The following is a 16688-nucleotide window of genomic DNA, read 5'->3' as shown; positions in this document are numbered from 1 at the left end:
TACTATTTTCTCATGTGTGCTTCTAACCAAGCTAAAAAGAAAAAGTGCCCCTCACCACCTCCTGCACCAAGCTGATGAGCTCCATAAGGCGGCGGCGGAGCTTGGCCACCTCCTCGTTCACCTTGGACACGTGCTGCTCGTAGATCTCAGCCAGAGGCTTGAAGGTGTGGCCGCCATGCTTGGGGAAGGAAAAGGGGTGAAGATCAAAATACAGGAATGGACTGACTGAGCACTTGTTTTGTTATACCAAAGGGATGTGGGGCTTGACTGAGAATACTCCTCTGTGGGCCACTTACCATGCCTCCCCACAGAGCACATTGGTGGCAGATGCACTTCTTACAGGTCCAGCAGAACACACTGAGTTTCTCATGGTGGTTCTCACACCTGTAGACAAACCATAGAAAACTGACACATCTAGACCCTCTGGAATCTCTTTTCAACACATTTTAAGTCACATTAAGCAGGTTTCGATCCAACCTTTTATTGCGAGTATAGTACATGTCGGACAAAAAAAATGTCACGACAGGCCTGATGGAAATTCAAATTGTCGAACAAAACACGCTTGACAATGTGGGCAATTTTTTTGCTGGTGAAATAGATTATGCAACAAGTGCTTCATTCTATAGCTAGAGGACTCCTGATATCTCCAGGAGTGATAAGTATCATTTTTTATCTGTTGTCTAGTACTCTCTTTTTGCTTGCTAGGACATTATTTTAAGTGCTGCCCGTCTTCGCATTAGCCTACTTGGTGTGTGAACTGCGACTGCTCAAAACTTGCAGATGGTTCTTGACAAATCTAAGTGGCAGGGCAATTTGTGACTTGTTTTGGTAATCAGTGGTTGTATTGGACGGGGAGTGGTTTCTCCTCTCCTAGGCATTCAGCAATAAGTGTTAGTACTTCAGTCTCCCCTGTTTTCTCAACGGCAGCTGTAAGCGGCGGTCGAGTCAGTCTCGTCCCCGAAACAAAGACTGCTCTGCCGAGGTGTTCGGAAGGCTCCACACCACTCTCTCGCTTGAGAATCTTACCAAGTTATTTTCTGATGATCTCATTTAGCCCTTTTGTAGCTTTGGCAACTATGCGTGTTTTCTATTCCATGTTCGCTCCTCTCCCTGTAAGCTTTACAGACTCCTCCACCCCCCCTCCCCACTTGGCTTCAACTCTTTTAATATACCGTAATTTCCGGACTATAAGCCGCTACTTTATTCCCACACTTTGAACCTCGCGGTTTATACATTTATACAATGACGCGGCTAATTTATGGATTTCTCCCTCTTTCGCAAGATTCATGCCGCCGCCAAAAAACTGAGCACCGTCACATAATGTGACGTAAATCGAGCGCGCTCAAACTTCCCATCATTCTGATTACGGTAGTAATTTTGTCATGGCAAAGACAGAGAAATGCATATGATGCAGCTTTCAAGTTGAAGGCGATCGATCTGGCTGTTGGAAAAGGAAATAGAGCTGCTGCATGGCAGCTTGGCCTTAAAGAGTCGATTATAAGACTTTTGTAAACAGCAGCGTGAGGAACTGACTCTGTGCAAAAAGACAAACCTTTCAGAGGGAAGAACAGCAGATGGCCCAAAGTATTTGCAGCCACTCGACATCAGTGTAAATCGTGCATTTAAGGTGGCGCTCCGTGTTCAGTGGGAGGCTTGGATGACAAGTGGGGAGAAATCCTTCACTAAAACGGGCCGCATGCGAAGAGCAACTTATGGTCAAGTCTGCCAGTGGGTCCTGACAGCGTGGAGCATTGTCAAAAAATCCACTATCATCAACGGTTTTCGAAAGGCTGGACTGCTGCGTGATGAAGGGGCAGCATGAGCTCAGCGGGGTATTTGCCTCCGGATGAAAGTGACGAGAGCGACAATGAAAACGATCCAACATCGGATGAAGCAATTCTGAGGCTATTCAACTCCGACACCGAAGGAGATGACTTCAGTGGTTTCAGTGCACAGGAGGAGGCTTGGTAGGCTACGGTTTTAATTTTTGTTACAATCCGTGTTTCGTTAAAACCCATGATTTTTTTTGTTACAAGCTGTGTTTCGTTTAAAGGCCGTGTAAAGTTAATTTGTTTCAATGTACCGGTAGGCACCTGCGGCTTATAGACATGTGCGGCTTATTTATGTACTAAATACATATTTTTTTATAATTCAGTGGGTGCGGTTTATATTCAGGTGCGCTTAATAGTCCAGCAATTATGGTAGTGTACCCTGCATGTACAACCCAGGTGGAATTGCGGGTCCCTGGCAGCAGTTGGAACTGCCAATCTGCGGCCAAGAGCGCCAAGTTAATCTCACACTATGCTGCCCTTCAATCCCTTGACTTTATATATTTTTTCACCCCAGAGAACACTGCTACTCCAGCTGCTCTCTTCATCTGACTACGTTTTTTCCTCATAGTCCAAGAGCATCTGTTCGTCGCGGTGGTAGCATAGGGGTATTAATTTCTCCTATATTTCTCCTAAATTCTCTTTTTCCCCTCCGTCACCTGGCATTCAAATGAAGAGATTGACATGCTGTCACTTGTCTACTCAAGCTTAACATTGTTGTCATCCATCGCCCTCCAAGTGCACTTGGAGAGTTCCTCAATGAGCTTGACACCTTGATAAGCTCATTTCCTGATGATGGCTCACTGCTCTTAGTACTTGGCAACTTCAACCTCCCGATGTATGCCTTTAATGAGTTTCTTTTCAACGCTCGCTTTCCCCTCCTTGCCTTTTGACCTCACCCTTTTCCAATCCCTTCCAACTCACAAGACAGGCAATTTTCTTGATCTCATCTTTACTAGTGGCTGTTAGCCTACAAATCTCACTACAATTCCCTCCCCCACTGTCTCCCTTTCCTAGCCACTCAGCCTCTTTGACCCTACCCTCCCCCTTTCCACATCTTATGACTCGCACTGGAAATCTAAACATTCGGAGGACCTATCATCCTTTCACTCTCTCTTCTTTATCTTCTCTTGCTCTGCATCTGTTGCTAGAGCCACTATCACTCTAAATTTCAAGCTTCTTCCTTTAGCCCCAGGAAACTCTTTTCCACCTTCTCTTCACTCCTTAAATCCTACACCCCTCCTTCCCTGTGGATGACTGTCAACCACTGAATAGGTTTATGACATCCGCTCCTCAATCACAGCCTATTGAGTCCACTGGTCCCACTCACACGGAACTACCCTACGCCTTCACCTCCTTCTCCCCACTCTCTCCAGATGAAATATTGTGACTGAGGTCTGACCGCCCGACAACCTGCCAGCTTGACCCTATCTCTGGAGACCTAATTCCATTCATAATTTCCCTCATCCCTGACTGCGTCCCCTCTTGACTTCAAAATGGCCAGAATGCTCCCCTCCTCAAAAAACCAACACTCGAGTCGTGATGCAAAAAACTATGGACCTGTATCCCTTTTTCAAAACACTCGTGTGCTGCCTCTGATCAACTCTTATCGCGCTCAGGATGCTCTTCTTGACGTTGGGCCAGTAACCAAAAGGTTGCTAGATCGAATCCCTGAGCTGACAAAGTAAAAAATATGTTGTTCTGCCCCTGAACAAGGCAGTTAACCTACTGTTCCCAGGCCTTCATTGTAAATAAGAATTTGATCTTAACTGACTTGCCTAATAAAATAAAAAGTCAGGCTTCATGACGGGTCACTCAACCGAGACTGATCCTCTGCGTGGAGGCTCTCCGCACTGCCAAAGCAGACTCTGTTCTCATCCTCCTAGATCTATCCACTGCCTTCGACACAGTGAACCATCAGATCCTCTTGTCTCCACCCACTCAGGGCTGGACGTCTCCAGTGCTACACACCCTTGGATTGCATCGTACCTGGCAAGCCGCTCCAACCAGGCAACGTGGAGAGGATCTGTGTCTGCACCACATATTCTCACTACTGGTGTCTGCACCACATATTCTCACTACTGGTGTCCCCCAGGGCTCGGTTCTAGGCCCTCTTCTCTATATAGACCAAGTCACTCGGCTCAGTCATATCCTCACATGGTGTCTCCTATCATTGCTATGCGGATGACATTCAACTACTTTTCTCCTTCCCCTCTTCTGAGACCCAGGTGACGCATCTCTGCGTGCCTGGAAGATATCTCAGATTGGATGTCAGCCCACCACCTCAAGCTCGAAAAGACTGAGCTGCTCTTCCTCCCGAGGAAGGCTTGCCCGCTCAAAGACCACTCCATCATAGTTGACTTCTCCACAGTGTCGCCCTCCCAGAGTACTGAGAACCATGGAATGACCCTGGACAACACCCTGTCGTTCTCTGCAAACATCAAAGCAGTACCATGCTCCTGCAAGTTCAAGCTCTACAAACCTACCTCAGTCAGTCCTAATCCAGGCACTTGTCATCTCAAGTCTGGACTAGTGCAACTGGCTGTTGGCTTGGCTCCCCGCTTGTGCCATCAAACCCTTGCAACTTATCCAGAACGCTGCAGCCCGCCTTGTTTTCAACCTTCCCAAGTTCTCCCATGTCACCCAGCTCCTCCACACACTCCATTGGCTTCCAGTCAAAGGTCGCATCCACTACAAGACCATAGTGCCTGTCTCCAGAGCAACAAGAGGAACTGCCCCTCCCTACCTCCAGGCTATGCTCAAACCCTACACCTCAACCCGAGCACTCAGTTCTGCCACCTCTGGTCTCTTGGCCCTCCCATCCCCACAGGAAGGCAGCTCCCGCTCTGCCCAGTCCAAGCTCTTCTCTGTTCTGGCACACCAATGATGGAGCCAGCTTCCCCCTGAAGCTAGGACAGCAGAGTCCCTGCCCATCTTCCGAAAACACCAGAAAACCCCACCTCTACAAAAAATATCTTATACGACTAAGAGCTATTTTGTGAACTTCGTCATGAGACTTTTTATCCGAAACAAGTTTGTTTGAATGGAACACAACTCGTGGGAAAACTTTTTATGCCGATTTTAGAATATTCACTTTCAAATTGGATGGAAAACTAGAGCCAAACAACACGCCATGTATAAACTCAGCCCACTTTACAATGTGCTGGGCCTTTCACATTTCTAAGCTGAAAGGACACATTGTCCTAGGTTGCTTTTGCCTCATACCACATTTAGTTTAATGGGGCCCAGGTTGTGTTTGAGGTCTTCAATTCTAACAGAAATATAGGGTATGGATAGAGAGGGGGAGCGAGGGCAGAGAGAGAGAGACAGAGAGAAAGAAAGATGTGGTAGTGATGAATGGGTCAAAGGGGAGCGAGGGATAGAAAGGAGGGATGCTGGGGCTCACTTGTCCTTGTCGTTCTCCTCGTGTTTGGAGAGATTGCAGAGCTGCAGGGTGTCCAGCTGCTGGGTAACCTCTTCAGCCCAGCGGCAGTTCACCAACTCCCGCAGCTGCAGTGGTGCCCTGGAGACAGACACACACACACAGTCATACATAGACATGATCGGTCTTGAAAAATAATGTCCCCTAAATGGTGGCTACAGCCTAAGTCTATCCAAAACCATCTAAATCAAACAATTTGGACAAAGGAACAGTTACATACAGATCTCAAAGTTCAGTATTCCTTAAGATTTATTTAAAAACGTTTCTTTTAGTATCATTAATACTGGCATTAGATCAGTCCTCACTGTGAATTTTTGGGGAAATCTATACCGTATTCCCCCGATTTACTCTTAACTCTGCTACCTGAATTCTAAAAAGGTTGTTCTGGAACATAATCAGTAGTAGGCTAACCCCCGCTGCATTTAACCTAGCGGTTAGAGCGTTGGGCCAGTAACTGAAAGGTCGACGTTTCGAATCCCGAGCCAGCAAGGTTGAAAAATCTGCCGTTCTGCCCTTGAGCAAGGCAGCTAACCCCCAACAACAACAATTGTTCCCCAGGCACCGAATAACATGGATGTCTATTAAGGCAGCACCCGTACCTCTCTGATTCAGAGGGGTTGGGTTAAATGCGGAAGACATATTTCGGTTGAGCAACTGACTAAGTATCCCCCCCTTTCCCTAGTCCCTGCCAGCAATACTAAGTACTGTGTTCAAACACAGAAGGGCTTACCGACAGTGTGGGCATTGGGCTCTCTGCTCAGTCAACCAGCGCTGTCAATAAAAGAGGTTACATGTCAGCATTGCAGATGAGGTTGTAACACTGTATAGATGTATAGGTTTTTACAGGATGCCTAACACCCATGACTGCCTCAAATTCCTATATTTGTAGCCTGACACTTCAAAGTAAACACTGTAATGAGAATTGTTCTATACGTTAAAATAATGCTATAATGACAGTGGAATATTGGTTTTCCCTTAACCGGTTGATCCTACCCTCTACTTTTTCGAACATTCTGTTAAAAATCGCAACATTTCAGCGCCCTGCTACTCATGCCAGGAATATAGTATATGCATATGATTAGTATGTGTGGATAGAAAACACTCAGACGTTTCTAAAACTGGTTAAATCACGGCTGTGACTAACAGAACGTGCGTTTCATCGAAAAGCACAGGAAAATCTGATCACTGAAAAATATATCAATGCGCCACTTGAATATATTGTTGAATAGAAACCACATTACCTGGAGCAGAGGTTGCAATACCTACAGCTTCCACACGATGTCAACAGTCTTGTCATTTGCCTAGGATTTGTTTCTTGGTCAAACGTACAAGAGGCAGCCCATTTCTTCCGGTCTCCGACCGGATATTTTGGTTGAGATTAATCCGGACATTATTTCAAGACGTACAGCTATAGAATATACATCGCCTCGTGATCAATTTGATCAATTATTAACGTTTACTAATACCTAAAGTTGCATTACAAAAGTATTTCGAAGTGTTTTGTGAAAGTTTATCGTCAACTTTTTTAATTTAAAAAAATGACATTGCGTTATAAAACAGTTTTTTTCCTTGATCACACAGTCTTCATAGATCGATATCTAGGCTATATATGGACCGATTTAATCGGAAAAAAAGACCCAATAGTGATGTTTATGGGACATCTAGGAGTGCCAACAAAGAAGATGGTCAAAGGTAATGAATGTTTTATATTTTATTTCTGCATTTTGTGTAGCGCCGACTATGCTAATTATTTTGTTTACGTCCCCTGCGGGTCTTTAGGGGTGTTGCATGCTATCAGATAATAGCTTCTCATGCTTTCGCCGAAAAGTATTTTAAAAATCGGACTTTTTGGATGGATTCACAACGAGTGTAGCTTTAATTCAGTACCCTGCATGTGTATTTTAATGAACGTCTGAGTTTTAACGAGTGCTGTTAGCATTTAGCGTAGCGCATTTGCATTTCCAGATGTCTTGATGGGACGCCTGCGTGTCGGGTGGAGGTAAGAGGTTAACATCTTTGGGGTAGGGAGTAGTATTTTCACATCCGGATGAAAAGTGTACCCAGAGTAAACTGCCTGCTACTCAGGTCCAGATGCTAGGATATGCATATTTGGATATAAAACACTCCGAAGTTTCTAAAACAGTTTGAATGATGTCTGTGAGTATAACAGAACTCATATGGCGGGCAAAAACCTGAGAAAAAAATCCAACCAGGAAGTGGGAGGTTTGTAGGTTTTCAAGTCTTAGCCTATCCAATATACAGTGTCTGTGGGGTCATATTGCACTCCCTAAGGCTTCCACTAGATGTCAACAGTCTTTGGAAACTTCTTTCAGACTTCTACTGTGAAGTGGGAGAGAATGAGAGCTGATTGAGTCATGGGTTTGCCAGACGGCCATGTGCTCAGTCAGGCGCACGCCCGTGAGAGTTAGCTCCGTTCCCTTTCATTTCTAAAGACAAAGGAATTCTCCGGTTGAAACATTATTGAAGATTTGATAAAAACATCCTAAAGATTGATTATATACATTGTTTGACATGTTTCTACAAACTGTAATGTAACTTTTTTGACTTTGCCTAGACCTAGTGCCTGCGCATTTGGATTACTGTACTAAATGTGCGATCAAAAAGGAGGTATTTGGACATAAATGGACTTTATCGAACAAAACTACCATTTATTGTGGAACTGGGATTCCTGGGAGTGCATTCTGATGACGATCAAAGGTCAGTGAATATTTATAATGCCATTTCTGACTTTTGTTGACTTCATAACATGGCGGGTATCTGTATTGCTTGTTTTGGTCTCGAGCGCTGTACTCAGATTATTCCATGGTGTGCTTTTTCCGTAAAGCTTTTTTGAAATCTGACACAGCGGTTGCATTAAGGAGAAGTACATCTTTAATTCCATGCGTAGTTGTATTGTATGTATTTCCAGTTGTATTTGTCAACATTTATGATGAGTATTTCTATAAATTGACATGGTTCTCTGCTCTTTCACCGGATGTTTGAGGTAAAACATAAGGCACCAATGTAAACAGAGATTTTTGGATATAAATATTAACTTTATCGAACAAAACATACATGTATTGTGTAACATGAAGTCCTATGAGTGTCATCTGATGAAGATCATCAAAGGTTAGTGATTAATTTGATCTCTTTCTGCTTTTTGTGACTCCTCTCTTTGGCTGGAAAAATGGGTGTGTTTTTTGTGACTAGGTGCAGACCTAACATAATCGCATGGTATGCTTTTGTCGTAAAGCCTTTTTGAAATCGGACACTGTAGTGGGATTAACAACAAGTTTATCTCTAAAATGGTGTATAATTAATGTATGTTTGAGGAATTTTAATTATAATATTTCTGTTTGAATTTGGCGCCCTGCACTTTCACTGGACGTTAGCGTCCTGACATGCCAGCTGTGAAGTGTTACGCTAACAAGCTAGTCTCGTTGCCCGTGGCAACATGTCACTCACCCGTATGCAGCTGAAGCAGCAGAGTTTGGAGCAGTGGGGGCAGAGCCGAGCATCCCTCAGCTTCTCCATACAGATGAAACAGCGGAACACCTCCGCAATACTCTGTGTGGCAAGATAGAAGTCTTAAATATTATCAAAGCAAGACTGGAACCATTATACACATGGACAGGAATCAGTAGGCTCAAATGTGGTGTATGATACATTACATTAATAAAGGCCTAACTTTAAATATTTTCTGTATATTTAGAAACAGTCAACTGGCAGGTGTCTTCACTGATATTTTCAACATGTCCCTGATTAAGTCCGTAATACCAACATGTTTCAAGCAGACCACCATAGTCCATGTGCCCAAGAACACGAAAGCAATCTGCCTAAATTACTACAGACCCATTGCACTCACATCCGTAGCCCTGAAGTGCTTTGAAAGGCTGTTAATGGCTCACATCAACACCATTATCCCAGAAATCCTGGACCCATTCCAATTTGCATAACGCCCCAACAGATCCACAGATGATGCAATCTCTATTGCACTCCACACAGCCCTTTCTCACCTGGACAAAAGAAACACCTATGTGAGAACGCTATTCATTGACTACAGCTCAGCGTTCAACACCATAGTGCCCTCAAAGCTCATCACTAAGCTAAGGATCCTGGGACTAAACACCTTCCTCTGCAGCTGGATCCTGGACTTCCTGACAGGCCACCCCCAGGTGGTGAGGGTAGGTAGCAACACATTGCCACGCTGATCCTCAACACTGGAGCCCCTCAGGGGTGCGTGCTCAGTCCCTTCCTGTACTCCCTGTTCACCCACGACTGCATGGCCAGGCACAACTTCAACACCATCATTAAGTTTGCCGACGACACAACAGTGGTAGGCCAGATCACCGACAACGATGAGACAGCCTATAGGGAGGATGTCAGAGACCTGGCCGGGTGGTGCCAGAATAACAACCTATCCCTCAATGTAACCAAGATTAAGAAGATTATTGTGGACTACAGGAAAAGGAGGAGCGAGAATGCCCCCATTCTCATTGACGGGGCTGTAGTGGAGCAGTTTGAGATCTTCAAGTTCCTTGGTGTCCACATCCACAACAAACTAGAATGGTCCACACACACCAAGACAGTCATGAAGAGGGCACGACGAATCCTATTCCCACTCAGGAAACTAAAAAGATTTGGCATGAGTCCTCAGATCCTCAAAAGGTTCTACAGCTGCACCATCGAGAGAATCCTGACTGGTTGCGGGTAGTGCGTACGGCCCAGTACATCACTGGGGCTAAGCTGTCTGCCATCCACGACCTCTACACCATGCAGTGTCAGAGGAAGGCCCTAAAAATAGTCAAAGACCCCAGCCATAGACTGTTCTCTCTTCTACCTCATGGCAAGCGGTACCAGAGAGCCAAGTCTAGGACAAAAAGTCTTCTCAACAATTTTTACCTCCAAGCCATAAGACTCCTGAACAGGTAATCAAATGGCTACCCGGACTATTTGCATTGTGTGCACCCCCCCACAGCCCCTCTTACGCTGCTGCTACTCTCTGTTTATCATATATGCATAGTCACTTTAGCCATATCTACTTGTACATACTACCTCAATCAGCCCGACTAAATGGTGCCCTGCGGACCTGGCATCCTTTCACTCCCTCCTCTCTACATTTTCCTCCTCTGTCTCTGCTGCTAAAGCCACTTTCTACCACTCTAAATTCCAAGCATCTGCATCTAACCCTAGGAATCTCTTTGCCACCTTCTCCTCCCTCCTGAATCCTCCCCCCCCCCTCCTCCCTCTCTGCAGATGACTTCGTCAACCATTTTGAAAAGAAGGTCGACGACATCCGATCCTCGTTTGCTAAGTCAAACGACACCGCTGGTTCTGCTCACACTGCCCTACCCTGTGCTCTGACCACTTTCTCCCCTCTCTCTCCAGATGAAATCTCGCGTCTTGTGACGGCCGGCCGCCCAACAACCTGCCCGCTTGACCCTATCCCCTCCTCTCTTCTCCAGACCATTTCCGGAGACCTTCTCCCTTACCTCACCTCGCCATCAACTCATCCCTGACCGCTGGCTACGTCCCTTCAGTCTTCAAGAGAGCGAGAGTTGCACCCCTTCTGAAAAAACCTACACTCGATCCCTCCGATGTCAACAACTACAGACCAATATCCCTTCTTTCTTTTCTCTCCAAAACTCTTGAACGTGCCGTCCTTGGCCAGCTCTCCCGCTATATCTCTGAATGTCCTTCTTGATCCAAATCAGTCAGGTTTCAAGACTAGTCATTCAACTGAGACTGCTCTCCTCTGTATCACGGAGGCGCTCCGCACTGCTAAAGCTAACTCTCTCTCCTCTGCTCTGATCCTTCTAGATCTATCGGCTGCCTTCGATACTGTGAACCATCAGATCCTCCTCTCCACCCTCTCCGAGTTGGGCATCTCCGGCGCGGCCCACGCTTGGATTGCGTCCTACCTGACAGGTCGCTCCTACCAGGTGGCGTGGCGAGAATCTGTCTCCTCACCACGCACTCTCACCACTGGTGTCCCCCAGGGCTCTGTTCTAGGCCCTCTCCTATTCTCGCTATACACCAAGTCACTTGGCTCTGTCATAACCTCACATGGTCTCTTCTATCATTGCTATGCAGACGACACACAATTAATCTTCTCCTTTCCCCCTTCCGATGACCAGGTGGCAAATCGCATCTCTGCATGTCTGGCAGACATATTAGTGTGAATGACGGATCACCACCTCAAGCTGAACCTCGGCAAGACGGAGCTGCTCTTCCTCCCGGGGAAGGACTGCCCGTTCCATGATCTCGCCATCACGGTTGACAACTCCATTGTGTCCTCCTCCCAAAGCGCTAAGAACCTTGGCGTGATCCTGGACAACACCCTGTCGTTCTCAACCAACATCAAGGCGGTGGCCCGTTCCTGTAGGTTCATGCTCTACAACATCCGCAGAGTACGACCCTGCCTCACACAGGAAGCGGCGCAGGTCCTAATCCAGGCACTTGTCATCTCCCGTCTGGATTACTGTAACTCGCTGTTGGCTGGGCTCCCTGCCTGTGCCATTAAACCCCTTCAACTCATCCAGAACGCCGCAGCCCGTCTGGTGTTCAACCTTCCCAAGTTCTCTCACGTCACCCCGCTCCTCCGTTCTCTCCACTGGCTTCCAGTTGAAGCTCGCATCCGCTACAAGACCATGGTGCTTGCCTACGGAGCTGTGAGGGGAACGGCACCTCAGTACCTCCAGGCTCTGATCAGGCCCTACACCCAAACAAGGGCACTGCGTTCATCCACCTCTGGCCTGCTCGCCTCCCTACCACTGAGGAAGTACAGCTCCCGCTCAGCCCAGTCAAAACTGTTCGCTGCTCTGGCCCCCCAATGGTGGAACAAACTCCCTCACGACGCCAGGACAGCGGAGTCAATCACCACCTTCCGGAGACACCTGAAACCCCACCTCTTTAAGGAATACCTAGGATAGGATAAGTAATCCCTCTCACCCCCCCCCGCCCTTTTAAGATTTAGATGCACTATTGTAAAGTGACTGTTCCACTGGATGTCATAAGGTGAATGCACCAATTTGTAAGTCACTCTGGATAAGAGCGTCTGCTAAATGACTTAAATGTTAATATAGCCTCGCTACTGTTATTTTCACTGTCGTTTTTATGTCTTTATTTACCTATTGTTCACCTAATACCTTTATTTATTTATTTTTGAAATTGCACTGTTGGTTAGAGCCTGTAAGCAAGCATTTCACAGTCAGGTCTACACCCGTTGTAGTTGGCGCACATGACAAATAAACTTTGATTTGTGCACAATGAGCACAGGGGGGGGGGCTCAGTCATAGACAAGGAAGCAGGAATCAATTCTCATTTGGTACAGTTGGTGCACAATCCCATGTAAATTACTGCCTGGTGGGGTGAGCTATATTTGGAACCCATAACCCAGTCTAATGCCAACGTTGGCTGAGAGCAAAATCTCTAGTCTAGTGATATGTCCTGAGCTCAGGAGTGCTTGCATCCATCCATCAGTTTAGGGAATGTTCTAGTTAGAGCAGCATGTCAAGTTGTTCACTCAAATGTCATAGAGATAGGTATTTATCTAAAAGCTACACAGTGGGGTAACCAGTGACATACATGTGCATTTAAACTGATGTGTAAAATGTAAACACACCTCAACACTTTGTTCATCCATCTCAGCCAGTTTGCTTTTCTTCAAATGGAGGAAATTGGGTGAAATATGAATCCAATACCTATTTTCATGGAGAGAAAGAAAACAATAGCGTCAAACGAAAATGTAGATAAAGTTCCAGTCAAAAATAGTGTTTTCTTGTCACTTCCAACGCATGAAGGAATTAGTTCACGATATCAAGCAATGTTATTGTTCAATAACTTCTAACGGACAATTGATTTTGGCTCTGTGTGACAGGTTAGATAACGTTAACTAGCAAGGTGAGGTGGTCTCTTTGCGAACTAACAACACTGCGGTTTCCAAAACGACTATATGAATTACAAATTGGCATGGTGTTAAACAACATAGCTGACTAGCAACACAAACATAAAAGAAAACCAAGGAAGGTGTGCGTGATGAGGGCGAATTCAAACGTATAACGTTAACTAATAACGTTAGCTGATTACGATAGCTAGCTAACGTTAGATAGCTGGTTACCTTACCTTCTCAGATGCTAGCTGGTTTAGCTAGCTATTTCTTCTTTCTTCAGAAAGGCATTGATAACACGCAGATGTTCCACTATTATTTTGGATGTGTGAAATTGGTAGCGTCAACTAGCCTGATTCCTAACCTCAACTATACAATAAACGAGTTAGCATTAAGCATCGAGCTAACATGGCCCTTCACTAGCTAGCAGCCCAATTGATAGACAGCTAAATTGCCTCCACTGTAAATATCACATTCATACTGTAGACAGGCTTCATTCAATGATACGCGTACACGCAAAACTAGCATCGTTTTTGCAACCCGTTGCTACATTTGTTTTTCTTCCATGATGCAGGCTATAATCTGCTGCAGCTACATATCATATCACCATTGGAGACCATTTCCATGTTTATCGCGATTGCTTCAACCAATGTAAAACAGCTGAAGCGGTGGAAGGTGGGACCTTTCTCACAGTTATCCAATGAGCAATGGCCCGTATAAATATGAGAAGGGTAAATCGACACACCCACACATGTTATAAAAGCAATCTCTACAAGAAAGTGGGAAGACAAACAGTAACAAAATAATATGAAATCTTATTCTCCCAATGCATTCCTTCCTTCTAATCTCAGCAAAAATAGAAACATCCCTTTTTCGGGACCATGTCTTTCAAAGATAATTCGTAAAAATCCAAATAACTTCACAGAGCTTCATTGTAAAGGGTTTAAACACCGTTTCCCATGCTTGTTCAATGACCTATAAACAATTAATGAACATGTACCTGTGGAACGGTACGCAATTAAGGTCACAGTTATGAAACTTAGGACACTAAAGAGTCCTTTCTACTGACTCTGAAAAACACCAATGGCCTCACAGTGGCAGACCACGTGTAACAACACCTGCACAGGATCGGTAGATCCGAACATCACACCCAGGTACAGGACGGCAACAACAACTGCCCGAGTTACACCAGAAATGCACAATCCTTCCATCAGTGCTCAGAGACTGTCCACAATAGGCTGAGAGAGGCTGGACTGAGGGCTTGTAGGCCTGTTGTAAGGCAGGTCCACACCAGACATCACTGACATCACCGGCAACAACGTCGCCTATGGGTACAAACCCACCGTCTCTGGACCAGACAGGACTGGCAAAAAGTGCTCTTCACTGACGAGTCACGGTTTTGTCTCACCAGGGGTGATGGTCAGTTTCACGTTCATCGTTGAAGGAATGAGCGTTAAACAGAGGCCTGTACTCTGGAGTGGGATCGATTTGGAGGTGGAAGGCCCGTCATGGTCTGGGAGGTGTGTCACAACATCATCGGACTGAGCTTGTTATCATTGCAGGCAATCTCAACGCTGTGTGTTACAGGGAAAACATCCTCCTCCCTCATGTGGTACTCTACCTGCAGGCTCATCCTGACATGACCCTCCACCATGACAATGCTACCAGCCATACTGCTCATTCTGTGCGTGATTTCCTGCAAGACAGGAATGTCAATGTTCTGCCATGGCCAGTGAAGAGCCCGGGTCTTAATCCCATTGAGCACGTCTGGGACCTATTGGATCGGAGGGTGAGGGCTAGGGCCATTCCCCCCATAAATGTCCTGGAACTTGCAGGTGCCTTGGTGGAAGAGTGGGGTAACATTTCACAGCAAGAACTGGCAAACCCGGTGCAGTCCATGAGGAGGAGATGCACTGCAGTACTTATGCAGCTGGTGGCCACACCAGATACTGACTGTTACTTTTGATTTTGACCCCCCTTTGTTCAGGGACACATTATTCCATTTCTGTTTTTTTAATTTTTTAATTTCACCTTTATTTAACCACATAGGCTAGTTGAGAACAAGTTCTCATTTGCAACTGCGATCTGGCCAAGATAAAGCATAGCAGTGTGAACAGACAACACAGAGTTACACATGGAGTAAACAATTAACAAGTCAATAACACAGTAGAAAAAAAGGGGAGTCTATATACAATGTGTTAGTCACATGCTGAGTTTATGTATAGCTAGAAATCTAGCAACTAATGGGATTTCAGTTTCCACTGGTGGTGAATTGGCACTAATTTAATTACCCCTATATATAATATAAGTAAATAGAAGATGCATTTTTTCTCTCTCTATTGAACAAAAAAAATAGAACATTGACTGTAAAATAACAAAATTATCCTAATTGTCAACCCAAAATTCATGACAGTCACTGGATTAGGTTTCATAATATCACAATACTCTCTCAGCAGTCTATTACACTTCTTAATAAAGCATTGTGATTGACTTTAGTTGACAGTGAGAGGACATTTCTTTTTTTGCTGAGTTTATGTGCAAAATCAAGTTTACTTACAATACCAGTCAAAAGTTGACACACCTAGGTTTTTCTTTATCTTTACTATTTTCAACACTGTAGAATAATAGTGCAGACATCAAAACTATGGAATAACACACATGGAATCATGTAGTCACCAAAAAAGTGTTAAACAAATGTAAATATATTTTATATTCTTTAAAGTAGCCACCATTTGCCTCGATGACAGCTTTGCACACTCTTGACATTCTCTCAACCAGCTTCATGGGGAATGCTTTTCCAGCTGTCTTGAAGGAGTTCTCACATATACTGAGCACTTGTTGGCTGCTTTTCCTTCACTCTGCAGTCCCATTCATCCCAATCCATCTCAATTGGGTTGAGGTTGGGTGATTGTGGAGGCCATGTCATCTGAAGCAGCACTCCATCACTCTCCTTCTTGGTCAAATAGCCCTTACAAATATTCCTTGGAGAGTATTGGGTCATTGTCTTGTTGAAAAACAAATTATAGTCCCACTAAGCGCAAACCAGATGGGATGGCGTATCACTGCAGAATGCTGTTGTAGCCATGCTGGTTAAGTGTGCTTTGAATTCTAAGTAAATCACAGACAGTGTCACCAGCAAAGCACCATCACACATCCTCCTCCATGCTTCACGGTGGGAATCACACACACAGAGATCATCCGTTCACCTACTCTGCGTCTCACAAAGACACGGCGGTTGGAACCAAAAATCTCACACTTGGACTCATCAGACCAAAGTACTGATTTCCACCAGTCTAATGTCCATTACTCGTGCTTCTTGGCCCAAGCAAGTCTCTTCTTATTATTGGTGTCCTTTAGTAGTGCTTTCTTTGCAGCAATTGTTGAGATGTTTTACTTACTCTGTGAAGCATTTATTTGGGATGCAATTTCTGAAACTGGTAACTCTAATGGACTTATCCTCTGTAGCAGAGGAAACTCTGGGTCTCCCTTTCCTGTGGTGGTTCTCATGAGAGCCAGTTTCATCATAATG

General features: G+C 45.1%; 1 protein-coding gene across 2 annotated transcripts in view; it reads right to left on the bottom strand.

Moving 5' to 3' along the window:
* Window positions 1-13803, bottom strand: part of LOC124011193 (E3 ubiquitin-protein ligase TRIM37-like) — a 38445-nt gene extending 24642 nt beyond the window's left edge. For both annotated transcript variants that reach the window (XM_046324307.1, XM_046324313.1), the window contains exons 1-7: window positions 13396-13803; window positions 12896-12974; window positions 8737-8838; window positions 6002-6042; window positions 5236-5352; window positions 297-384; window positions 56-178 (exon numbers count right to left, since the gene is read on the bottom strand). In XM_046324307.1, coding sequence (XP_046180263.1) covers window positions 56-178; window positions 297-384; window positions 5236-5352; window positions 6002-6042; window positions 8737-8838; window positions 12896-12916 — 492 coding nt within the window. In that variant the 5' untranslated portion in view covers window positions 12917-12974; window positions 13396-13803. The remainder of the gene's footprint in view (window positions 1-55; window positions 179-296; window positions 385-5235; window positions 5353-6001; window positions 6043-8736; window positions 8839-12895; window positions 12975-13395) is intronic.
* Window positions 13804-16688: the final 2885 nt, after the last annotated feature.

Source organism: Oncorhynchus gorbuscha, linkage group LG02, assembly GCF_021184085.1.
Source record: "Oncorhynchus gorbuscha isolate QuinsamMale2020 ecotype Even-year linkage group LG02, OgorEven_v1.0, whole genome shotgun sequence".
NCBI classification, from domain to species: Eukaryota; Metazoa; Chordata; class Actinopteri; order Salmoniformes; family Salmonidae; genus Oncorhynchus; species Oncorhynchus gorbuscha.
The sequence above is the reverse complement of the archived record's forward strand: the minus strand, read 5'-3'. Positions and strand labels throughout refer to the sequence as shown.